The sequence below is a fragment of the Cyprinus carpio genome, chromosome A16 (assembly GCF_018340385.1).
Source record: "Cyprinus carpio isolate SPL01 chromosome A16, ASM1834038v1, whole genome shotgun sequence".
Lineage (NCBI taxonomy): Eukaryota > Metazoa > Chordata > Actinopteri > Cypriniformes > Cyprinidae > Cyprinus > Cyprinus carpio.
In genome coordinates, this window is record NC_056587.1 from 9,636,953 (window position 1) to 9,664,047 (window position 27,095).

General features: G+C 35.8%; 3 protein-coding genes across 5 annotated transcripts; 2 read left to right on the forward strand and 1 right to left on the reverse strand.

Annotated features, from left to right (window-relative positions):
- The first annotated feature begins 2,250 nt into the window (after positions 1 to 2,250).
- LOC109105263 (TYRO protein tyrosine kinase-binding protein-like) lies at positions 2,251 to 4,340 on the forward strand. The gene is made up of 5 exons (XM_042773347.1): positions 2,251 to 2,746; positions 3,314 to 3,337; positions 3,435 to 3,593; positions 3,672 to 3,736; positions 3,894 to 4,340. Exons 1-5 carry the CDS (start codon positions 2,701 to 2,703, stop codon positions 3,948 to 3,950), a joined length of 351 nt encoding a protein of 116 aa, XP_042629281.1. The 5' UTR covers positions 2,251 to 2,700; the 3' UTR covers positions 3,951 to 4,340.
- A 1,121-nt stretch (positions 4,341 to 5,461) lies between these two features.
- Positions 5,462 to 27,083, forward strand: LOC109104689 (kelch-like protein 38). Of its 3 annotated transcripts, XM_042772506.1 has the most exons (5): positions 5,462 to 5,639; positions 19,318 to 19,471; positions 24,367 to 25,720; positions 25,816 to 25,921; positions 26,179 to 27,083. In XM_042772506.1, exons 3-5 carry the CDS (start codon positions 24,551 to 24,553, stop codon positions 26,466 to 26,468), a joined length of 1,566 nt encoding a protein of 521 aa, XP_042628440.1. In that variant the 5' UTR covers positions 5,462 to 5,639; positions 19,318 to 19,471; positions 24,367 to 24,550; the 3' UTR covers positions 26,469 to 27,083. The 3 variants fall into 3 exon arrangements, with proteins under 3 accessions (XP_042628440.1, XP_042628438.1, XP_042628439.1); XM_042772504.1 differs by lacking the exons at positions 5,462 to 5,639; positions 19,318 to 19,471 and adding an exon at positions 23,202 to 23,546; XM_042772505.1 differs by lacking the exons at positions 5,462 to 5,639; positions 19,318 to 19,471 and adding an exon at positions 23,210 to 23,536.
- On the reverse strand, positions 14,444 to 16,586 carry LOC109104698 (protein LRATD2-like). Its single transcript, XM_042772507.1, has one exon. It carries the CDS (start codon positions 16,282 to 16,284, stop codon positions 15,298 to 15,300), a length of 987 nt encoding a protein of 328 aa, XP_042628441.1. The 5' UTR covers positions 16,285 to 16,586; the 3' UTR covers positions 14,444 to 15,297.
- Positions 27,084 to 27,095: the final 12 nt, after the last annotated feature.

Sequence of the window (27,095 nt, forward strand, 5' to 3'; positions counted from 1 at the left end):
AATGTATTAAATGTATTTTTAATCATTAAATTTAAATATATTTTATTATTATTTTTTATATATATATATAATCAAATGCAAATAATAAAACAAAAAAATGAAATAAAAAGATAAATTAGAAATTAAGGTTGTTAGTTTTTTTAATGATTTTTATGATGACTTTTTTTTAAACAATTATTTCCTTCCTCTTGTGATGTGGCAAGGCGGGCCAAACAGCGGGCTCTGGTTTGGGTATCTCTGTCCTAGAAGTCACTGTCACATCAACTTTCCTTTTAATTAGAATATTTAATTGTTTGGGATCTGTTAAAGTTTTGCAAGCAAAATTTTCATCAAATCTCGCTTGATACAAGACTTCAGATGCTCAGCAGTCTGTGATCGTTGTTGTCTGATTCTGCTTTTCATGATGGGCTATACATAGGAGACAGATCCGGACTGCAGGCAGGCTAGTCTAGCACATTCACTCTGTGTCCACAAAACCACGTTGTTGTTGCACATGCAGAATTGAGACCTGGCATTGTCTTGATCTAATAACCACGGACTTCCCATGAAAGACATCATCTTGATGGCAGTATATGCCTCTGTACAATTCTAATGTATAACTCCATGTCAATGGTACCTTCGCACATATGCCAGGCACCCATGCTGTTTGTCTCGCTGCACCCCATACCACAACAGACGCTTGCTTTTGCATCTGATGAAAATCTGGATGGTCCCTTTGGTCTTTGGGACTGAGAAGTCGACATCATTTTTCCCAGAAACGAGTTGAAATGTGGACTCATCTGAGCACAGCACACATTTCCAGGGTGTTTTTGACTATCTGAGATGAGCTCTGGCCCAGAGAACCCCATGGCATCACTGCATAGGATTGATGTATAGTTTTCTCCTAGAGTAACAGAGATTTGAGTTGCATTCATTGATGTGTTAAGTGACAGCATTTTATTTAAGTACTCCTGAGCCCATGTGGCTATATTTAACATCACAGCATGACAGTTTCTTGTGCAATGTCATCTGAGGGCTCAAAGGTCATGCACATGCAACTGAGATTTCCTGCTTTGTCCTACACAGACTGAGATTTCTCTGGATTCCATGAATCTTTTCACAATATCATGTACTGTAGTTGATGAAAGACCTAAATTCTTTGCAATTTTGTTAAGAGAAATGTGATTTTGATTTGTTTGACATTTCTCTCATGAAATTTGGCACAAAGTGATGAGCCATAATCCAGCTTTGCTTGCAAAGACTGAGATGCTCCTTTTATTCCCAAACATGACACCCTCACCTATTACTTACTGTGAACTGTTTCAAAACAGTTTAACATGGATAAACTATAACCTTTTCACTTTTATTTTGCCTCTGTTCCAACTTTTTTGGAGTGTGTTGCAGCCATCAAAATTTGTTTATATTTACAAAATACATTTAGGTTGGTCAGTGAAAACTTTGGAAATCTTTTACATTAGTGTGTTATTTTTTGAGTATTGTTATAAATATGAAAAGTAATAAATGACTGTGACCTGGAATCTCCCAGAAATTCCTATGTCCAGCACAAGACTGTGACTCTTCCACTGAAAAAAAAGAGGAAACAGAAATTGTCTTTACAAGCCAATTTTCATCACATACATTTCTACATTTATTTGGCTATTCAGTAATGATAGATATTATGTTAGAGAACTTAACAATTTAATTGCTTTAACAAAATGTTGCCTGTTTGCATACAAAAATGTGGATTCAATATTTATGCAGTAAACAGTAAAATAGTATACCCCTCCCCCATGTCCATTGACATTAAAATCTACAAATTATTTTAAATACACTCAGTGCATAAATATAAACATCACAAACACTTTTTTGAAAATTTTAAGTTACGAAACTATGCAGAATAATCTTTAAAAAGCTCATGTGCTTTAAGGTACTGTAAGGCAAAGGTCATTTATCTGTCCGACTGAGCTTTAGGAAATAACCTAACAGTACCTCATCAATTTATCTGTCTACTAAACAAGGCAGGTCTTCAGGTGAAACTGAACTACACACTCCTGTTTCACTGATGTAAAAACCAACATCCTTTTTTTTAATAAAATGATATTGTAAGTGGAACAGGATATACGTTTTGCTTTTTACCTGTTTGGGGTTATCAGATACTGGCTTTAGTAGTCACATCCTGTGCTGTGAGGCTTTTAACCGCATTAACACCCAGGTCCCTCTCACTAGCCTCTTGCTCACATATCTAACTTACTAAGAAATGAAACTATACATTTACTAAGAAGGACATACGAAAACGCATATATTTTCAGCTGCATGTAATGTAAATGAACTGCATGCTCACTGTATGATTTAGTTTTCAATTTAATTTTGTGATTTAAACCTAGGAGTATTTTAACAGTGACAGGATAAAATGTAAACAAATTAAATACTGAACTAGGTTAAGTGTGTGTGTGTGTGTGTGAGAGAGAGAGAGATAGAGAGAGAGAGAGCGAGGGATAACACATCAGCACGTGTAGCTCCTCCCCAGTATCCTTTGGTTCTATTTTGATGGATGGTGATAAGTCATCAGCACATATGCTGTGATTTTTTCACACACAGGCAATTTCCATATCATTCAGTCTCATATTCAAGGGGTTTTAGCTTCCTGTGCTCTTTTAAAGAGACCTCAAGTCAGGGCTGCACCAAACCCTGAGAAATTCTCTCCCAAAACCCACATTCATTATGAGAAGGATACTATACCTAATGGTCCCCATGAATGGACTACTCGGTGAGTGCATTTTGAAAACTTTCACATACTCGTTTCAAGATTAAATGAACTTCAACATATTTTATATATATACATTCTTCACAAATTAAATTAAACAAATTTTGGCATCATTTTCAGCACAACAATCAACAAGATGATAGATGGTAATTCAATATCTATGTAGAGAAAGCATAACAAGATTTCATTTTTTAAGTTACACATCACCGTATGAGAAGTGTTGTATTTTCTGTATTATATACTTTATTCTACATTAATATATAATAAGTATGTACATACATTGTATAATGTCTGTAATAGTATATCATGAATAGATTTTTATTTCTGGAAAAACCTGCCTAGGATTCCAGCCAATATAAATATAAATATAAAGCTGTATAGGTTTAATGGAGTTGTGAAAAAGGGAATTACATAATTATTTGTGTATGTGTTTTGTTTGAGGATTTATATGAATTCAGTGATTAATGCAAGAGATCAAGAGGAAATGGCATTTTCAGTTCTGTTAATTGGCTTGAGAACACGCTATTATAAAAATTGATCTTCCCTCTCTTCTGTTCTCACTTTCATCAGCTGGCCTTGTTGAGGGGAATCAAGGTAATTCCTCTATAGATATCTGAAATTCAGTTGTTGATTTTTTGACTTGTTTTGGCATATCACAATGAATGTGCCGATGTATTTTTCTGATTCTCAGACTGCACTTCATGTTACCAGTTGGACACTGGAGTGGCTATTGGGATCATCACTTGTGACATAATCCTCACATTCCTCATTGCTCTCTCAGTCTATTGTTTCATTTCCCATCAGAAAAGAAGAAGCAGTTTACATACACATGCCAGATGCTGTGGGTCAGGTATGTCTGTTCGTAAGAGAAATCAGTACAGAATTACAGCTGTTCCAGTCAAAATGACAACATTTTTCTGATGTTTAGGTAAAGCAAAAACTCACCAGCCATCAACGAGGCCAAAGACAATTGAAATGGAATCACCTTATCAGGTAAAATGAGCAATATCAGCTATGCGTTTAACGTACCAAAAAACTTTTTTTCTTTTATCTACAAAACTAAAAATAAAGTAGTATTTATAAATAATGCAACACATTTGTGATTTTTTTTTTTTTTATTATTATTTTTTTTTTCATAATGATTTGACAGGAACTTTATGGAGTCCAGTCAGACATATACAGTGATCTTCAGCAGTATCGGAAATGAGATGACCATGTGAAATGTAATCTTAATCGTGGGTCGTGTGAAAACCTAAGAATATGTGGAGGTTGCATACTTTCTAAACTGTGTCACAAATATGTATTTGGCATAAATAAGCTACAATAATTGATTTATACAAAAAGATTTTTCTTTGATTCCATGTGATTGGTCATGTGGCTTATATACAAACCATGAATATTAAAATATTTTCTTAGTTTGTGGAAAGGAAAAATTATCTTTAAGAATTTGTAGTTTTTAATATCACTGTAACAGTTGTTTTCATCTGTAATTTTTTTATTTATTCAAAACCTTTGTAATGCAGTTAGGTCAGAATATAATTCCCTTGCTCTTTATGTAGAAATAAACATTTTATTTTGATTGTGTGGTCTTTGATCATTTCTTTTTCTACTTTTATAGACAGCCTAGAAAGGTGGATGATGGATGAAGCCACACTTAAACATGCACTGTTTTTATTTTATTTCCCAAAGTGGCTAAGGAAGTAGCAGTGTAGCGGACCTGTTTAGAAATCACATGACCACAGTGAATCAGTTAGACAAAACGGAAAGACTTTGTTTTCTTATGTCCTGACTTTTAAGTCCAGAGTTTTAAATTCTGAAAAATGCTGGGTTGTTTCAACCCAAATTTGGGTCAAATATGGGCTAACCCAACTTTTGGGTTAAAATTTAATGTAAAAAATTATCCCAATGGTTGGTTAGTCCATATTTTACCCAAAGCTGGGTTGAAACAACCCAGTATTTTTTAGAGTGCATACTTTCTACGTTCTTATGAGCATTTTCACTATTGCTGATTTATTGCTCTGTGTACGCAAGTCAAGTGTGATAATTGTAAAACAAAGAATATCAAGGAAATGAAACTGAATGGTGCTTGACTTTTGGCTTTGCACAGAGAGCAATTTAATTTAGCTCTTAATTTGAGTGTGACCACTTCCAACGTCCACAAGAGTGCACTATTATCTCAGTGTGCTACATGTCACATTTAGCCTATACTGTAAATTCTGTCTGCCTCAGATCTATCATTCATGTTTTATTTTGAGACTTAATTCAGTGCAGCTTACAGTAATGATGCATGATTGTTCTAGGCCTAACAGAATAAATTTCTCGCTTGTCGTTACACACAATGGACGTTTTAGTCAATATTCTGAGAAACTTAAGTAGCCTACCAATATTTCAAATGGGTCTCACATGCTGGACTAACATCCAAGACTGTCGAAATTTAAGCGGAGATTTAAGACATGAGCCGTCAGACTGTTTATCAAACAATGAAAATTATGGTTCTCCCCATCATAAACAACCAGACCTTAGACTGACGGCAGAACGCTATGACATTATAAGCCAAAACAGAGCTCGAACTGTGAAGACAGCTTTGTGTTGATTTTCAAGCAGCCTAACAATTATTAATAACAGATAAGAAATGTTGACAGCATCCTGTAGGCTGATAGCATAGGAAGCTTGTATACCAGTTTTAGATAGACTGTTACAAACCGTTGCTCCAACATGACAGTGCTGAACTGAAATAGAAAACTGATGGTAAAGAAAGACATTTATACTATTTCCCGCTATCCCGTTACTTACATCAGTGTCAACGAATTTCGGAACGCAAACACGCACGAAACGTACTGTAGCAAGACGCGTCATTGTTTACGTACATGCCTGGAGGAGTGTTTCGGGCGTAATGGTAAGTGGTGTAGTGTTTTCTACATCTTTACTCAACTGTAGGTGAGTTAGTCAAAGTCAATCAGCAGATTTTGTCTTTCACGTGGCTGGTATTCTCCCTCAGTTCTGCTGGATTTAGGAAAAGGCAAATACAAACTAAACTTTGAATTTAGTATTATTTCTACAATTACAGTTTGAAATCAGTAGCATGTCAGTACGTATTTCCTAATTCTGTCTTAAAGGCTATTTGTTTGCGGGACACATGGACAAACAAAGAAAGCGTTCAGATGAAACTAGGTTAGGCTAATCTTTTAATAATCTTATCGGGCTTTTTTAAATAGGATTTCAAACACTTTCTTTTGCTGCTGTGCACTATTTACCCAAAGCCTGGTATGCTTGAACTACTCAGAAAGAAACAGCAGGAACATATTCAGTGAAAGAAACCAATTATTTTCTGAATTTGGATTGTTTTCGCCCTCAATGTAAGAGGAAATACTCTACTTGACTGTTTATGTGCTGTTTTCAGCTTTTGATTCGCATTCGAGTTTGCAGCAGCGTTGCCAACTTAGCAATTTTGTTGCTAAATTTAGCAACTTTTCAGACTCCCCTAGCAACTTTTTCTTCCAAAAGCACCTAGCAACAAATTTAGCTATTTTTAAAATTTATTTGGCAACTTTTAGCAACTTTTGATAAGTGACTCAAACAATAAAAAGGCACATTTTACCATTTAAATTATAAGAGGAAACCAAAGATGTCTAGCAGTACACACATCACAGGAATTAAGTTAGCTGCTATTTGCAATTGTTTAATTTAATAGTAATAGTAATAATAATAATAATTGAAGACTGTTATTGTATTGACACTTTGTTAGTAGCTTGTACCTGCGATTGTTGATGAGTTAGTTACTAACTCATCAACAACCGCAGGTTGTTTTTTATATATATATATATATATATATATATATATATATATATATATATATATATATATATATTACCACTGTACTGTTAGTGCACTGTAAGAAAAATATGTAGAAAAATGTAAAAGGTGCCAGTAATTTTCCAGGACATAATCCGATAATCCGTTATCTGTTGTAACCCTGTAACCCGAAAACACAAAGTACAATGCGTTTTTACAGACTTTTCTTAGAGTGTAGCATACTAACTAACTACTAACACACTGCTTAAAAGTATAACTGTTCAGAATGTGTAGTTTTACTTGTTTACTAGCTAATAATTATAAAAAAATTAATAAATTGTAATCGTTCAAAAATGTATTTAAAAATGTCTTTATATTTTAATATTATATTATGCATTATATTGTTACGAACTAATCAAAATTAACATATTGGAATATATGTTTTTGCTAAGATTTGACAAAATTTGGCGTCCTGATTACGTAATGACATCATCCCGCAATGACATCACAACATCATTTAGCAACTTTTAGCAACAAATCAACCTTCCTTTAGCAACTTCCCCTGAAAATGAGTTGGCAACACTGGTTTGCAGTGTTGATAAGTATTCCTGCTTTTCTGACTCCATGGTCCCTTACTATTTGAAATATGTGGAGTAATGAACTTTTCAACTTCATCTACCCAGTTTATGCTGTTGTTATGCACTGGGCAGGACATTAAGAGGAGCAACAAGAGGAGTTTGACATCTGTCCTGACCTTTGCATCCAGTTATCATCTTCAGGCTTATAGTTTGATAATTTATCATACTATCAAAACACATTCCTTAACTGAACAACAAAAGCACAACAAATGGTTTCTTTTTCACAGGCCATTTTTAATGTTTTTTCAGAACCAGAGAATGTGGCTTAGGATAGCAGTAATGTATGTGGTCTTAGAGTAAAGTAGACTTACTCTGAATGCTTGTTCTGGTGAATTGTTATGAGGTATTAATGTGGATGTTGGAATTATAATACATGACTTAAAATGGTACAGGAATGGAAGAGTTATCCATATAACATAAAGCAATTGATAAACTGAACTATAATTTGGCTGATTTATAAGACTTTAAGATAGTTGGGGCCACCATAAATTACCTTACAAGTCAGCTTTCAAAATATCCCACTGTATTAGTGAAGACTTTTTTATGTATTTAATATAGCCAAGCATATACACACACACACACACACACACACAGTCTCTCTTTTTCCTTCTTGCAACTGAATTACGGAATTTCTGTGACCTTTCACTGAGCACACAAGCCTTACTTAGGTTAGAAAATTAAACCTTTGTGAATCCCTCCCTGCATAACCCAACAGTGTTGATACTGAACTGCTATTAATTCTCCATTTCTTTCATGAAGTTGTAGTTAAAATGATTAGCTTCCTGACACTGATCACTATGTCGTCCACCATAACGCATGTTTTTCTGAAACTATGTTGCATTGGTAAACATGATGTAACCATTTCAGCTGCATGATTCGTGTTCACTGTGGATGTGTGATAAATATTGTCTGCAATGTAGTAATGTGTACAGTTGGAGTTCTGTAAACCTGTGAGGTCTAGTAACACGCATGCTATTCATAAGAACTCTTATTGTGCAACTGTTTGAAACACAAAGTTATGAAAAATGCCACATACTTCTCAGTAATCTGATCATGTCAGGCTGGGTGAATGTGATGCTGTAATTAGCCTCTGCCTTGTTATCTTCCTGCCCTCCTCATTGCTACAGTATGAGGCCTGAACGGTGCTGGGAGATTGGGTGCCCTGTCAAATCAAACAAACTCTCTCTGTGTTAGCACTCGGGTGGTTGGTGTTGATAAAAACAAAAAAACACCATGCTGATGGGAAAGGAGTCACTTCAACCAACACCAGCAAGGAGTGCTAATTCATCTTCATTGTTTTGCTGATGAAGGACAAAACCATTTTGTGTAATTTTATGTAGCCGGTTAAAGTTTACACAAAAAAATATATATATATATATATATATATATATATATATATATATATATATATATATATATATATATTTTATATATATATATATATATGTATTTTATATATATATATATTATATATATATATATGTATATGTATATGTATATGTGTGTATATATTATATATATATATATATATATATATATATATATGAAAACAGCAACATTGGTAAGGATATGAAATGTTTCTTGAGCACCAAATCAGCATATTAGAACGATTTCTGTGGGCACTGGAGTAATGGCTGCGGAAAATTCAGCTTTGCCATCAACCGATAAATTACATTTTAAAATATATTAAAATAGAAAATAGTTTGAAACTGTAATAATATTTAGCATTTTTAGTGCTTTTACTGTATTTTAAATCAAATAATTGGTGAGCATGAGACCTTTCTTAAAAACATTTAAAAAAAATCTTACTGACCACTAACTTTTGAGTGGTAGTATATTACACTAATACATTATATATCCCATTGAAACAGGAAGTTGGTACATATTGATAATCTCTCTCTCCCTTTTTTTAAATAGCCATTGGGGAGGGTAATTCTTAGTCTAAAAAGCATTTGATTGGACAAAAATCTGTGTAGTGCAGGATGAGTCATCAATATATCGTTTAGTATAGTTAACCTTTTAATATACTGTAGTACACTTGCATTCAAGTGGCTTCAAATATATGTTTTTTCCCTCAAAATTTTGTTGACACTTCTTCTTATTTTATTTTGTATTTTATTAATATACAAATTTGATAAATGCAAATAAATATACAAATTGGGTACACACACATAATAAAATATTCCATTATAGAGAGAGAGAGAAAGGAAGAGTTCTCTTGGTAAATTCTAATCATAAATTTTTTTATTTGCATTACAATTACACAGAAAGATGAGAAGAGCCAGAAGCAGGATTCTCCTTAGCAAGTTTCAGAACATGGCGTCAAGTGAAATAGTTCACTATCAAAGTTTCTGACCCACTTATGATTTTCCTGAGCCAGTGCTGGTAAATAGATTGGATAATTTGATTCTGGCTTGCCCTGGTAATTTTCTGCCTCTGCAAGTGTGTGTATTTGTGGAGAGCACTACATTGTTCAGTGGCAGTGAGTAAAGGAGTGTTGTGTGACTAAAGTGCCAGTCAGAGTGAGCTGGGTGAATACATGTCACATTGATGATCTTTGGTCTGAAAAAAGTCAGTAACAGGGTCATCCTCTTATCTTATCAGAACACTGGAGCTTTGCAAACTGACAGGGCCTAAGGGGCATATTCAAATTGGTCTCTCATTTTTCCTGTTTCTCTTTTATTGTTGTTTAAATCATCATGCGACTTTATAGGACTTGTGAATCTCCAAAATCAGTACATATATGTACTTTTTTAGGATGCAGTTTATGAGAAAAAGCACAAATGCATTGCCCTTAAACCGTTTTTTTTTTCTTTCTGTATACTATTTGAACTGAATTTCTTCAACACACTGGATGGAGCACCCAAGCACCCTCCTTCATATTGGAGGGTATTAAGAGCTAGTCATAATGAGCGTCATTCACCGCCTCTGTTGCTCTGCATCATGGGGGCACATCAATGGCTCACCAGTGACTGGCCACAAATTAGCCAGACAAGAAGCACAGGGAGCTGAACGGGTGGCTGTGCTCTGGCAAATATGGGATTAGAGAAGATTCAGGATATAACACAAAAGGGAAGGATGACTGTCAGATGCAGTGGAAAAAAGCAATGGATGGATTTAAAACTTCATCTGATGCTTGTGTAGCAGGCCATGAAATCATGTCATGAATGAATAGCTGAGGGTTTGTCATGACTCAACATGGTGTCAATCCCAGAAACATGGCTGCCTTCATGTTCCTTCTTCAAGTCTTAGGCCTGTGATGAATTTTAGAAGTTAAAGTTAAAGCGTTCATAGAACACATTATGAAAAAGTTTTGTCCTCGGCATTATAAGCACTCCAGATGCACTGTGGCAGAATGTTCTTGAGAGAGTGGTTTTGACTGGAACGATGCAATGGCCTAAAGTGTTCTTCAGCCAAGGAAATCCTGGAAGCTGTACAAGTCTTCTGATAAGATGTTCCTGGAACAGAATGTTCTGCTCGCCGGAATAAAGGAGGAGCCTCTGTTCATTACAAATAATAAAATCAGTGTCTTCAGGTAATATACAATATATCAGTTTTTTGTTTTTAATGATGATATGTAGGGAGTTGACCTGATTAATGACTGCCTTTCACTATCCATTTTTCATGTGGGCCTGTACAGCTTGTACAGTATTAAATGCTCACTTAAACATGTAAGCATTTCAATTTTGTAAATAACATTAAGGTGAATCAATACAAAGGCTCATTTACATATTTAAAATCCCATTTCTTTTAGGTAAGGCTTAATGCCACTACCTCTTCTGTGTCCCTTAGTTTTCCTGTTTATTCCCAACAATTGCCTAAAGAATTCTCCCAAGGATATGAGGAAGGGTGTTGTACTTCCTCTTGTTCCTCTTATTGTACACAACCTAAGCAGATAAAAGTCAAACTATCCTCATTTGTACTGAGGCAAAAGACCATTTTGTAAACCATGTAAACCAAAACCTGAAGGTCAGATTTTATTTATTTTTATGTCTCCTAAAAGTCAAGCCTGCTTTGTCTAAGTTTTAGTTAATAGACTTAAGACCTATTCTTGATACATTTCTTTTTATCATACCATCTCTCATAATTCCTTACCAGTGTCAAATGGCTAAGTACGAATAGTTCTTTCCATTTCCCTCTTCCTTTACCATGCTACTGAATGTATAAAGATTTTAATCTGTCTTTTACTTTTGGGAGAGAGTTCTGATTGCTGTTGGGAGTGTAATGATCCCATGTAATTAGTCTCACAATAAATTGCAATAACACGCTGCACAGCTGGGAGATGTATCTTTGTTGCACTGGAATAATCCTTCCCTGCAAATGAAATACTTATTTAGACCTAAGAGTCCTGCTGTTTTAACATTTGCTGAGAAATATTACCATTATGTGAAACTGAAATTTATTAAGTTACTGACCACCACAACAAATATAATGTTAAATCCAAATGATTGATTCGCATTCAAATTGCATACAAAATTTACTGAAATAGAATCTTACTTATAGTGTCTCAATGGTTAGGATAATAATAGATATCCTAACCACTGGTCTATTGTTATGCAGTGCTGCATTTTTTTTATTTGCATTTTGGGAAAACAGACTCAGCCCATGTTTATTTCCAAGAAAAATGCCATTTGCATTGCTTGCTAGCCCAGCAAACTTTAGTCATACCGCTGTGCACACCTGCTTTTGTGTGTGTGTGTGTGTGTTTTGAATTTCATACAGCTGGTCATTGCACAGTTTTAATAGTGTATTAATTCTAAATAAAATTCTTAGTGCAGGATTATAGCTATTTCAGTCAGATGAACCTGAAGGACACCTTTCATATCCCAGCTGCAAACAGGAGAGTTCAAACCCTCATCAGTAATGGAATTATAGATGGCATAAAATCATCAGGACAATACAGCTTATTATTCCTCTTCATTAGCCTTTTCTCCATGAAAGGGGCATTTTAACCAAATTAGCATAATGTTATTGAAATGGGTCTTTTTATTTTATACGCCGATTTAAATTCACATTATCCATTTGAACTTCAGAGGATGAGCAGCAAATTAAAATTGGAGCAGTATGAAGGGAATTGATAGTTATCAAATCAAAGAGCTGTAAATAATTGTATTGTGTTATGTGGTTTTAAGCATCTCCACTTATCTCATTTGAGAGGAGATCTTAACACCAGAGCTGTTTAGATCATTTTTCTGGCTGTTGTTGAAGTATCGGTTATACTATTATAAATGTTTTTTTTCAACAATTAAACTTTTATATTACATGTCCTTAATACTAATTCATACTGCAATGCCGTTGTTGTACTAGAAAAATGAAATGTTTGATGATCATTTATGCCTTTTGCTATATAGCAGGTTAGAAGAGGAGCAGCAGGTCAGTGAAAGGATAGCTCTCATTTTAGTTCCCTGGCATTCAGACATGTTTTACTATCACCAGACCTTCTAATGTAAACAGTCTCAACATTTCCATGGAAGTGAGGGGTGGCATGAGAGTCAGAGCCACAGCCTGACTAACCAAACAAGCCCTGGAAAAGAGACAATATTAAAAAGAAAACACAGAGTAAAGATATAGGCTTGATCTGACAGCTAAATGCAAATGTTACTTACTACTAAATATAATAAATATAAATGGTACTAAATTAAAGTCCATGATGGCCAAACAATGTTTATACGTAACAAACATTTTATCTGAAAGAAATAATTTCCTAAAAATGTACTCACCCTTAGGCAATCCAAGATGTAGACAAGTTTGTTTCTTCATTGGAATAGATTTGTAAAAATTTAAACCGTCATAGTAAATCACAAACCAGTGTCCATAACCCATAACAACGCTTCACAAGCTAGAGAAAAGTGAAGTTAATTCCCTTTTGTCCTCTCACATCAAACCAACATATTTGTTCATAACTGTTTTTGCTTGTAAACGTTTGTTGATCTGTGAATATTTCTGTCCTGATTCAGGCTAAATGATGTTTTCAATAGTGAAAGCAATGTTATGTCTAGAGGACTCATATTTTAGCTGGAAACAACGGTTTGAAGTTTAATAGTGGATTTGTATATTACAAACTCATTTTTTTCACTGGATGTGGATGAATTGTGGATTATTGTGATGTTTTTATCAGCTGTTTGGACTCTCATTCTGATGGCACCCATTACCTTCAGAGGATCCATCTGTGATTTAAGTGATGTACTGCTAAATTTCTCAAAATCTGTTCCAATGAAGAAACAAATGCATCATCTTGCACTCTCAGAAAAAAAGTATGAAATCTATCACTGGGGCAGTACCTTTTCAAAAGGCACACCTTTTTTACCTAACAAAGAGTGTACAAAAGTGTACCTTTTGAAAAGGCACTGCCCCAGTGACAGCTTTTGTGCCTTTTTTCTGAGAGTGTGGGTGGCCTGAGGGTGAGTACATTTTCAGCAAATTTTCATTTTTGGGAGAATGATTCCTTGAAGTAATGTCAGCTCATTTTGAAGGGGTAATCAGTTATACAATATCATTTGACATCCTGTTCCTGCCTTGCGTAGAAAACCTCACCCTATTGAACAGCAGGGGCAGTTTGTTTACATGTTACATGTCAGTACATGTAAGTATTTCCATCATAGTCCATAAAATCTTTGCACACTAGACAGCAGTGTGGCCCAATGCTGTGTTTGATATACTGCGTAGTAAAGCAGAAGACAGCTTTATGTGGCAAAAAGGATTTGGGGATGAATGTCACTCATTGGTAGCTGCAAATACTCTTTAAAAGTAGCTATTTTGTAATTGAGTTTCTTTGTGTGACCTGTGGGGGATCTCTTAAAGGCATTTTTGTGCCGTTGAGTTACACTAAAGTCATAACTGATTAAGATCAAACTTTAATTATTTGTCTAAACCAGCAACATTATTTGATTAACATTGGCTTAAAAATCGGAGTGTAATCAGCTGGTATCTTAAATTAGATGAGAAATTAGTTTAAATTGAGACTTAAAACTAATTAAGACTTCTAGTTTCAAAAACTTCAAAAAGCAGCAGTTATCTTTTCAGAGCATCTGCACATCTTATCTTTAGAGTGCAGTTAACTTCTCCAGCAGATCTGTACAAATCCTCTCTTCTTTGACCTTCTTTAGGCAACATTATCTCACAGATACTAACAACGGGGGGGATCTCAAGTCTGGTATCATGAAACAAAACACATCAGAAACTCAGAGACCACATTTTCTCTCTTGCTATGGCCCCTATTGAACAGATTAATATTAAATCCTTAAAGGGGCACAAAAAAAAAACAACAACACAAAAGGCAAATATATGCTTTATGAACATAAAAATCAGAAAAAGAGATTATAAAAATGATTATTTCAGCCCAAAACTTGATGGTCAGTCTTCAGTTTTCTCATGCTAACTCTCCTAGTACAATGCTGTCTATGCCTTTATTATGTGGTAAAATATAATCATGAACATCATGAACATTTTAAACACTTTCTTATTACTTAACCAATTTCAATCATATTCATAAATGAGTGTTTACTTTTTCCCTTAGGGGTGTTTTTTCATCATGAAATGTTTGGATGTGCGTGAAATAAATATGACGGAATCAGGAGTCAACTCTGGACAGAAATATACCAAATTTCATCAATCAAACCAAACAGAAGAGTTGATCTGAATTGAAAGCTGAATGAAAATATCTTCTCTGCATGCATGAATAACACTTGAATATAGTAAGTTCAGTAGCAAAAATATAGGATAGTTTATACAGTACTTGTTGAGTCAGCTGAAGCTAAACAACAAAATGTCATTTTGATTATATCACAATCCAATGCTGAAGAACAAAACAGTGCTTACGTAAAAATACTCAGACTCTATTGAAATAATGTGTCAAGGGAATACATACTTTGCCAGTCCTCAAAAGAAAATACTATGATCATTAGAAGGTGATACGGAAAGGCTTTCATAAAACATTCCCTTGGATGTGAATACAGCAAAGTGAGGGAATGATCAAATCCTTATTACAAAAACAGCAGGATTAATATTGCAAACAAGCTGAAGCTGTCCAATTTATAAAAGTGTTGCTGAAGGAAAACTCTCTTGAGAAACTGATGAAATTGCAACACTGCCCCTGTGCTTGAGGTGATTACAAATGATCCATCATCAGTTACAGTTGTAATCATTCTCAGTGTCTTCTGTGCAATTTAAATGATTCTCCAGTTCCTGAATAACGGCTTCCCTTCCCATTTGATCGTTTCTCCTCTTTTCCATGATCAAATCCTCTAAACTTTGAAAGTCCAAAACGTGACTTTTCTTCTCCGACAGCTGCAGTTTCATCTTGTACGGCTGCTTCCCGATTCGTATCTCGCCTCCAGTTTTAAACTCGCGTTTGCCAAACCTGCACCAGGCAGCGAAGCATTCGGAGTTCTTCCAGCAAATGTCTCGCTCTTTCATCCCCACTTGCTCCGTGGCATTCTGCACCACAACATCCGGGCTCAGCGCGCGAAACTTATACAGCTCGTTCACAATTCTGCCCCTTTTACCTTGACTGGCATCGAAAAGAAAGTCGCATTTAATCTCGTTTCTATGCAAATGAATCACCTGTTGGTCGTCAACACAAACGGCCCAGTGCGGGTACTGACCGATAGCCACAAACTCCACCAGGTCACCGGGTTTGCATTTACTCGCCAAGTTCTCCCACGACAGGGTTCCCACTTCACCGAACCTGCTATTCCTGTCATATATGCACTCGTCGCGACAATATACCGCGCATTCTAATTCATCGCGGCAGTCGTAATGTTTAACATCTTCTTTTTCTGTCTCATCGATGTTGTCCTGCTCGTCGTCATCCGCGGAGAAAATATAAGACACGCCGATCCGTGGAGTGTCGTCCTCTGGGTCGAATCCATTCGGGTCAGTCGTGGGTATTTCATTGTAATTCAAATGGGTAAGTTTATCCACTTGATTCCCCATAACAGTGTCCGAAACTCGTGTGAACAGTTTCGCGTCCCACCTGTAGTATAGGTCGCGGAGGGGCGATTTCAAAAGCGCAACACGTAATCCGGCTTTGGAACCCAGTTCAGGTCTAAGTCCATTTCTTCTTTTTATCATGTTTGGAATAATTGCGTGATGTGCGTTTTGGCATATCATACAGCTATCCGACCTGTTTGTCAGCCATACGATATTACGCCATAAGAGTTTCAGTCTGCGTTCTGAACAGGTGCGTCTCACCTGCTCACTCACTTCCTGGTGTGAGTCACAGACAGAGGAAGCCCATCAGACACAGCGGTGAACCCACGGGGAGTCCTGCACTTAACGTCTCCAGTAAAGAATTGCGCTTTTGATTAGTTATTTCCTCTCTTTCCAAGTAATGGATGGCGTCCACGCCTCTTTGAAGTTCTGGCAGAGGCAGCAACAGCGCTCTGTGTGAAATAGTAGTGCGCGCAGTAATGTTTACTCAAGGCTCGATCAGTTAAAGAGACAGTACACATTTAGACTGGAAGCGGAATTATTATGGTTCTTCAGCTCAGTGAGCTAAATTCATACAGAGTCTACAGTTTAAAGGGGTCATTAACTGAGAAATCAAAATTTCCTTGATCATTTGACAATAATGTACTATAAAAAAAAATACTTGTACTATAAAAAAAAAACATCCTGTACGTTTCAGAACTCAAAACTTTCTTGTTAGTCTAAAAACAGCTTATATTGAAGTCAATCTGCCAAAATGAAAGGTTGTGGAATATGCTACTTTATGACATAATAGTGTGTCTATAAGCACCGCCTCCGCAGAAGAAGATCAATGTCTGCTTCTACATCACTGCCTGTTTAGCCCCGCCCACCGATTCATGCATGCAGTATAAATAACGAGAGAAACAATGAAGATGGGCCCGAAGACAAGATGCTGTGTAGTGCCAAATTGTGGAAAAACAAAGTATTCTACATATACTATCTATCTATCTATCTATCTATATCTTTTTAATTATTATACACAGGGTGCATGTAGTATTCAGTTGTACAATTAAGGCTGTAAGGCCTCCAAATAAAAAAGCTCAACTGTGTAACATATGATTCAACCACACCTTGAAACATTTGCGAAACGTCTGCAAAATGTATATTGTAGTAATGTTTAAAATAAAGCTACTCGAGCTCACAAAGAAGTCGCATTCAAATCAAGCAGCTTTTTGTTGGTCAATGTGACGAATTTTGTGTGACCAACTTGAACTCATTGCTAAATCTGCAGTGCAAATTGTTTTGCCTCGCCCCTCAACCACAAGTGAAATTCCAGATCGAGCAGATTCCTTCTGAAATTACTGTATTTCATCTGGGGGGAAAAACACTGAACAATGGTAAATGTGTCACCTTTGGGAACCATAAGAATTAGTTCATGAAGAGGTACTTTAATTACAGCAACACCTTTTCAATTGCTGTCTTTAATGGATGGTTCGAGAAAGTCATTATTTATCACATTATTATAGACATCAAATTTATATTTAAAACCAATTAAATAAAAATAAATCAATGAAATCGTAAATCATCTAAATTACTTTATTCATCTACCCTGAATAAAGTCCATTACAGTGTCCTCCTTCTTCACATTTAATGCAGTGGCAGCATCTTCAGAGGCATCTCCCTGTAGGTACTTCAGCTTGCGGTATCCAGTCTGAGGCACGTGGGTCTGTAAACCACTGCAATGTTTAGTCCCGTGTTGTGGATTGCCAAACAGCTAGCCTCTGGCTGTCAGTCCATCACCCCCAGTGCAGGGGCTTCTCATACCCAGAAGCATGCCTCAGCTCTTAATTACCTAACGTAACAGCTGGCCAGTGAGTCTGCTGTGTATTTGCTCACTCCAGTGTGGGAATGTCTGACTGTCGCCATGAGGCATATCACCAGTTACACAAGTTGCAATCTGAGCATCCATCTCCCATCACCATATCAAAACAAATCCTAAAGCCTCCTGACAGTACCTTAAGACCAGACACACCTGCTTCCCCATTAAGTATTAATATTAAATCTCATTAGCATAATGTGCTTAAAGTTTAAATGCTGTACAATCTTGTCAAGTAACCTTTATTTATATGGTGCTTTATACAATACAGATTGTTTCAAATCAGCTAAACAGGAAAATAACAGAATCAATTATGCAAACTTCTTCAAATATGAGATAAAATTCAAATTCTTTAAAAAGACAATAGTGTCGTTATTCACCTCCAGTCAGTTCAGTGTTGGTTCTTAAAAATAAAAGTTCCATAAAAAGACATTTTTACAGCAGTGACACTGAAGAACCATTCTGGTTTCTTCGTAGAACCTTTCAGTGAGCAGTTTTTAAAAGTACCAATTTTTAAGTGTAAAGAACATTTTAATAATAACATTTTAATAAATTAAAGAACCTTTTTTCATTATGCACTCTTAAAAATAAAGGTTCTTTATTGTCATCTATGGTTCCATCAAGAAGCTTTAACATCTATGGAACCTTTCAGTTGTACAAAAGGTTCTTTAGATTATTAAAATGCTTCTGACATTTTTTTTTTTTTTTAAGTGTAAAGAATATCTTGTGCGATAGAAAGGTTCTATGGATGTTAAAGTTTCTTCATGAAAACATCAATGCCAATAAAGAACCACTATGTGCCAAAAACTTTGATTATCACTTTATGATTCAGCGATCGTTCCTCAGAGTGACACATTCACTGAAACCTTATATGTTATAAAGACCTTGCATATCTATCCTGGTGAGTAAACAAAGGAATTTCAACTACCTGACATTTCAGTATTGGTCTGACACAACCACAGGAATTCCTCTGAGTGTTTTGACTCTACAAAGATCTTTTTTTTTTTTAATTTCTCTCACCCCGAGAGCCTGTACTCTGGCCATTTTGAATGCCAAGGCACCTTGTGTCAGTATGCCTGTGACACTGTATGAAGCTGTCTGCCACCACTGAAGATTGTTGCCTTCACACTGACTCGCTCAGTGAAAGAACTCATTATTTAGTTCCCTCAACTGTTAAAAAAAGACGTCTGGAACACAACACCACCAAGAGTAAACAAAAATGGGTGAAAGTGCCAGTCTGGTGGGAATGCATCAATGTTTTTGTTTCCAGTGGCTATGCACTGGTTACATCAGAAGAATTTTAAGCAGCTAATAGTAAGCCCCTTAAGACCCCTCTTTCTCTCTCTTGGTCTCCAAAGGCAACTGCCTTCCATCAAAGGTGTATTATCGCTGAAGGTGCACGGCGTGTGTCTGTTTGTCTGTTTGCCGATGAAGCGAACCAGAAGCCTGGACTGGCTGCAGAGAGAGAAATGAAAAGAAGGCTGAGGAGATCGTCAGGTGAAAATGACAAAGGTATGTTAATGATATTGAATGCAACTCTGTTATCTGTAAATTCTTCTGTTTTCCCACAGTTCTTTTGATATTTGTTTTTCTTTAATGAATAAATAGCTGCGTTGTCCTATAGTACAATGTGAGTTTGCTGCAAAAATCATGAAACCACTTTTAGGTAGTTTAGTGATATTTAATTTTCTATTCATAATACCCAGCATGAGTAATGAGTCTGAATATTTATTTTATTCCAGTAAATTCAAGTATCATTTGAACTGCACTGACCTCTAGAGGAGCATGACATTTTAACTAAAATATAGCACTAATCTCACAAATATGCCAGCAGGCCTAAAGTAGTGGTCTGTAGACCAGGGGTTTTCAAACTGGGGCAAGTGAGTGGTGGTGGTGGGGGTTTCTGTTTGTTTGCTTTTTATTTGTTTTGTTTATTTGTTTGTTTATTTATTTATTTAGTTTTAAAATGTGTTTTGTTTTTCAGGGCTGTTAGGGTTAATTATTTTTATGTTTACATTCACTAAATTTAATAATACTATTTAATTCTGGACAGAATTCAATTGAATTCAACATTTGTATTTGTATTTTTTTCTTTTGTTTTTCCCATAATTTGTTAGTTTTATAATTATTTTCCAGATAATTTATTTGTATTTGTATAAAGACAAAGTAAAAGGCAATTATTTCATTTTGGGAACAAGTACTTGATTGTTATCTTTTTATAAATAAGTAAATATTTTCTAAATAATAGTTTTTGAATAAGTATAGTGACAATGTAAAAGCCAATTATTTTATTTTGGAAATAATGATTTCCTTTAGTTTTCTTACATTTGCACACAGTAAAAATTGATTTTTACATACAAAAATATACAGCTGCCTTAATATTTATCAACAGCTGTAGACAATATAATGCTGTAGACAATATCATGTTGTGAGTTTTCTTAGATGTTCTCTTTCTTGCATTTGTAAACACTGTAAAATACCAATACCAGACTGCTGATTACATTACAGCTGGTTTGTTTGCTCTGAACTTCGAGGATGAAACTTTTTTATATTTGCTGTTTGGTGACTGTGATTAGAACTTTTGCCACTTTTGAAAGTAGAACATTCTCTCCAGTCCATATCAGAAAAAACGGCCGTAAGAAATAGGTCATTCAGATCTGATACAACATGACCCAATTTGCTATCTCGCTATTTGTTATGTTCCCTAAAATTTCTGCATGAGCGAAGCAAACTATGTTATATATCACTGTCATGCTGATCTTTTAGAGGTCAGCTTGCGATTCCTAATGGACATATAGCATTTTGCACTGCAACGCCATCAGTGGCACCACTTAATATGACGATACTGTAGAGCAACATACATGAGCACTTGTTGCTTCTACCCAAATCAGTGTTCCACAAAAAAAGCATATATATTCTCAAATAGATTTCTCTTGTGCTGGGCTCTTGTTTTATGGTGGCCTGTTTTTAAAATGATGCAGTGTTGTAGCGTATGAGGAGAATCACAAATTAATCCATTATGGGAAGCAAAAGGTGAAAATGCTCTTCATTGTGCATTAATATATCTAAAATGTGCCTCTTTCTATTATGAATACTTTTTGCTCTTCTCATGATGAATGCCAAACAGAAATTTCTAATAAATTGGTGCTGTTTGGTTAGTGTCAATTACTTTAATACACAAAAGCTTGTGTTCGTAGAACATGTGGAATTAACAGGCATACGTATGAACACAATACAGCCCTTTACACAGATTATGAATAAGAAATATCATATAGCTATATCTAAGCCATAAAACAATAAAATAATTGTAATATATAAAATGTTATCATTAATTTTATATCATTTTACTTCAAATAATTTAATGCTTTTATAGTAATATTGTATATTATTATTATTATATATTATTTTTTTTATGATGTCTAGAGGTCATGTCCTTCCATGTCTTGATGTGACTGTTATTTACCCTTCATTTACTCATGCAGTGATAAGCACTGTTAATCAGTAAGGATGCTCTCCTGAGGCACAAGCGTTTTGGAATTGAGTGCCTAGTATGAGATAATTAAATTCACATCAGACTCACAGTAAAACCTGTGGATGCAGTAGAACAGAGCCAATCTCAGGACTACTCTGTACCTCCTAAGATATGTGAAGTATCTGCAGGCTTTAAAAGCACTATGAGCTCTCCTGACAAATTACTTATGAAGATTTCTACCAAGTGACCATTATTTTCATAAAGTTCGGCTCGGGAGAATTTAACTTCCCAACATGCCAGTACAGCTTCATTCATTATTTTGAAATGAAAAATGTTTTGAAAATTATGTGTGTTTGTATATGGATGTTAGGTGACAAATAAATATGTTTTTTTTATCTATATTATTTATTTTATTTATTTATTTACACCACCTTTTAAATAGATTATAGTGGACAATATATTAGCAGTAAAATCTTGAGGACAACTATGATGTTCTACAGCAGAAGTTGGATTTAGTATGATGTTCTAGAGTAAACAAATAAATAAATATTGGAATATTATTTATTTATTTATGTGCTTGCTCTAGAACATCATACTAAATTCACTCTCTGATTTTACTGCTAATATATTGGCTGCTGTAATCTTTTCAAAGGGTGTTGTGTATAGGGCTCAAAGGGAAGCTATTCATTTCAAGCCTTACAATGGGTAGGGAGGAGCAAAAATCAGTTTACCGTGAATTTCTTAACCTGATATTCTAGTTTTCCATCATTTTGTTTCATCAATTTGTTTGTACCATGATTCTGGTGCTAGGGTAAAAAGTAAAGTAATTCCAACTGAATTCTGAACTGTTAGTGCAGAAAAACCAGGTTGCTAGTTGCCTTAGGCTATTTCTTGCTTCTTTTTTTTTTTTTTTTTTTTTTTTTTTTTTAGCAAAAGGTTAAACTGTTACAGAAATTTCTCAGTTTTTTCTTCCTCACATCTTTGTATTTTTTACCCTATATGCTTTGAAAATAAACAAAATATGTTTATTATATATTTTAATTATTTGTAAAAAGATTTCTGAAAGTAACTTGCTGTGATTTTATCTAAATATAAACATTTCTGTTTGAACAAATGTGGAGACTGTTAGTTTGTGGCTTGTACAACAACATGTTATTTTACGCTAAAAGAGAACATATTTATTTTTGAAGTTGTTGAACATTTTAGCTTACAGCGTGAGAAATAGATGACAGCACAGGTGCAACTATTGCGTAATACCCCTCAGGGTACAAGACATTAACACAGTGCATTAACACTGGATGGCGCTGTTGATCTAACGCTATACTGCTAAAGAGCCTCAGAAGTTCGCACAAATAATCTAACCATCAAAATTGTAAAAACTGTTTAGATTATTTATAATAGGTCATAGAGTTATAGATTGAGATTTTGAATTAATTAACATTTTAATTTGTTTAGTTATTACAATAGTTTATTGATGCTTATCCAACTTCATACGCCTAGAGTGCAGCCTAATGTGGGACATATGTTCAAACAATATCCCATCACTCAGCATTGTCTAATTTATAACTGTGCATGTTTGGCTTCAAAGCCTTCAGCTGTTATGTCTCCTCACCCTGAGCCTTCATCATCCCGATGTTTAGTAACGACTGCTGTAGTAACAGAATGCTGGCTTTGGGAGAGCTTAGAATATCATTTGGGCACCAGTGGTGTTGTTTACAGCCCCAGTAAACATACACACGTGGTGAAGCATGGAGCAATTTAGACACACTTTGCAGACAGTGAAGAAACTTGTGTTATGGAAAAACAGAGGGGGTGAGGGCGTTAGCAGTACTAGCTGCAGTTCTGACAGAGAACAGCGATTACTATTTTTAGGGAGACTGGAATGTACACCGAGGCCTCTGGAAGGATTTCTGAACAACAAATAACATACCACGGTCGCCCCCAGTCCCTATAAACATCCACCTGCCCCACTCAGAAAGTGAAAAATTTTCAGAAGTGAACTGTTTTTGAGAACAGAGGGACGAGTTTGAGTTCTGTTTGAGGTTTGATGATACATAGATATTTACAGGACCATCTAGAATGTGCTTCAAATCAGCTGAGACAAGGTAAGGCAAGGTATGGCTGACACACTACGTCTCCGAGCAGATGCTTTGACTATAGGCACAACAACACCTGTGCAGATAATGGCGTGGCGTGTGTTTGTTATGATATGTCATTCTTCAGGCAAACTGGACAGCTGTAGTTTTTAGGGATTACTGTGATTGTGTGGTAAACTTGCAGAATTGTTAAACAAGTATGATTTATGTTTTCTGGCTATAAGATATGGTGATGAGGGATATTTTTCCATCTTATTCTATCTTCTTCCATTCCCTATAGATATCTTAAAATGTGCAGTTGCCGAAATTTTTTATATATGATGCTTTTGAAAATATGCACTGAACAATATGACTGAGCTTCACAGATGCAACTTCACAGTCATGTTTAAGCATGTCATTGTGCCAGTTAGAAAAATATTGCTTGTTTATCATTTATTTATAGCATTTATTTTTATAAACATACTGTGATAAGTACACACACAAACTGAATATATACTATTTAATACTGTATGTGATTTATTATATATATAAAAATTATACATTCATATATAGCATGATGCTACCAGTGCCAAGGTCATGGGCTTTAAATGGAATACATGAGTAAAGAAAATGTGTATCTTGAATGTTGGATAAAAGTTAAAAGATGTAAATCATTTCATTTTCAAAATCGATAGATTTAAAAAATGAAATAGTTATATGAAATGCATCTAAACTGCTGCCATTATAGTTTTTATGTACATGAGGTATAATATCTTCTTCCATTGTGGCAACCAGTATCCGAAGTAAAGAAAATGTTATGATTATAAAACCTCCCTTTTATTTTTTTATTTTTTTAACAGCTTAGATGATCCAATATCAGAAGTCCTGCATTTTAAAGACAAAGACCTGACTTCCACTCTCCTCCTGGAACTGAACACCTTAAGGAAGGACCGAATTCTTACTGATGTTGTGTTTTGTTCTGAGGGCAAAGAGATCCCATGTCACCGAAATGTTCTGGTGTCCAGCAGCCCCTACTTCTTTGCTATGTTTTGCAGCAGCTTCCTGGAGACCCAGAAGCCCCAGATAAACCTCCAAGGTGTTCCTTATGACATCCTTGCGAGTATTGTGGAGTATGTTTACACAGGGTCCATCAGCATCACCATGGAGCTGGTTCTCCCTCTGATGCAAGCTGCCTCTACGCTACAGTATGGAAGACTTTTTGAGGCCTGCTCCACCTTCCTGCAGGCCCAGCTCAGTCCAGACAACTGCCTGAGCATGATCCGGCTCTCAGAAATCCTGCATTGCACAAGCTTGCTGGAAAAAGCAAGAGAGCTGGCCGTGAAGAGCTTCTCAGATGTGGTTGACTCTCAGGACTTCTGCGAGCTCTCGCTACCAGAACTGGTGAGCTACTTGGAAGACGACAGACTCTGCGTTGAAGAAGAGCAAGTATTTGAGACTCTTTTAGCTTGGATCCACCACGACCCATTCTCCAGGTGTGGCACCATCCATGACTTGTTCCGTCGTGTGAGGCTGAGACACGTCCACCCTTCATATCTTTTCCAGTTTATAGCCAACGACCCTCTAGTCCAGTCATCGTCTTTATGCACAGAAATTATCGAATCTGTTCGTCGTCTGCTCTTTTCCGTTGGCACTCATTGCTCTGGTGATCTTGAGCCCCTGTGGGCCGCGCCGCGGCGTCAAAACTGCAAGGAGGCTCTTGTAGTTGTAGGAGGTCGTAAAAATGGCGAGCGGACGTCTCGTGATGCGCTGCTCTATGACGAGCAAACTCACTGCTGGCAGTGGCTTGCAAAAGTCCCTTTGCGACTCTACCGACCCGCTTATGTCTGCATGCACAGCATCCTTTATGTTCTGGGAGGCTTAACCATGAGAGCAGGAGGCCAGTACACACCTAGCAACACGGTTTACACGCTTTCTCTCAAAACAAACCAGTGGAGAATGGGAGAACCCATGGTGAAGCCTCGATACGCCCATCAGAGCTCCACCTACCTGCATTTCATTTTTGTCCTGGGTGGATTGACGGCTGATGGACAGCTGTCCAATGAGGTAGAGCGATACGACACCATGTTTAACCAATGGGAGGCCATGGCCCCCATGCCCACCGCAGTTCTGCACCCAGCTGTAGCTGCACATAACCAGAGAATATACGTGTTTGGTGGAGAAGACGCCATGCAGAAACCAGTTCGAATGATCCAGGTGTGATATTTCAGGCTTATTCAGATGTTTAATTGTATTGAGCACAAATTTCACAAATTGATTTTGAAGTCGTAAAAGTTGGTTTTTTTTTTTAGGTGTACCACATAGGAAGGAATCTGTGGTATAGAATGGAAACCAGGACGGTGAAGAACGTCTGTGCACCAGCTGCAGTGATTGATGATAAAATCTACATTGTAGGCGGTAAGGAGGTTTTTTTTTTTTTTTTTTGTGGTATTGTACAAATATTCCTGTGTATTGGTCTTAAAGTCACCATGAAATCAAAAATGTGTTTTTTTGTTAACTGTTAAAGTGATTATTATAAATTATCCATGAAAATCATTATCTTTTTTATAATTTATATCTGATGTGCCCTTAACAACTATGGAGAGTGGGGGTGGCAATAATCCTCTCTCCTCGTCTTACATTTTATCACATTTGAGCATTATTTATTTCAACAGGCTATACAAGAAGAATGGTAGCCTATGATATTAAAACCAACAAGTTTGAAAAATGTGAAAATATGAAGGCCAGGAAGATGCATCACTCCGCTTCTGTAGTCAATGACAAGATCTATGTCACGGGGGGGCGTTTCATTAACAGCCACGAGAGTGTGGAAGATTCAGACAGCTTTGACTGCTACAACCCCAAGACAGACTCATGGGTGTCAATGGGAACACTGCCATTCAAGCTATTTGACCATGGCTCAGTACCTCTGGTCTATCTCTCTGATAAGTTTCTGCCTACATGAATGCATTTGTGTGACAATGTAGCTTAGTCACTTCGTACAGGTTTTTAAATATGTCTGTCTCTAAGCAAAATGCTTGCTGCACTGTTTTTTACAGATCATACTGAATAAAAAATAGAGTAAAAACACAGCATATTACGATAGCAAAGTAATGAGATGCACACATTTTTCACCTCTCTGAAGGTGTTTGCACATGATTGTGTGTGAAATATTAGTAAACTAACTAGTAATAGTTGTTAATATAGATGAAATTAAAATTAAGAATGAACATTTTTAACCATGTAGCAGATGTAAGTATGATACATTTTCAATTTGATTTTCAAGTGTCTTTTAGATCACCTGTTCTAAAAAATTATTAAATAATATTAGTGTTTACTACAGAATACGTTACCTTTGAATCTCTGTTCTGTATTACTTTGCACTTGAAACACTGAATAGTTGCACATTGTATGTTTACAGGAGTACTTTTATGTAAATACATTCCTCCATTTTGTAAACTGTTTTTTTTTAAATGTTTTTTCCCCCTAAGTATGAAGTGGTTACATACTGTTAAAAATTAACTGAATGGAACAATTACATATGCAAAATGATGTTTATCATTAAATGCTTCATAAAAACTAATAATGCTTT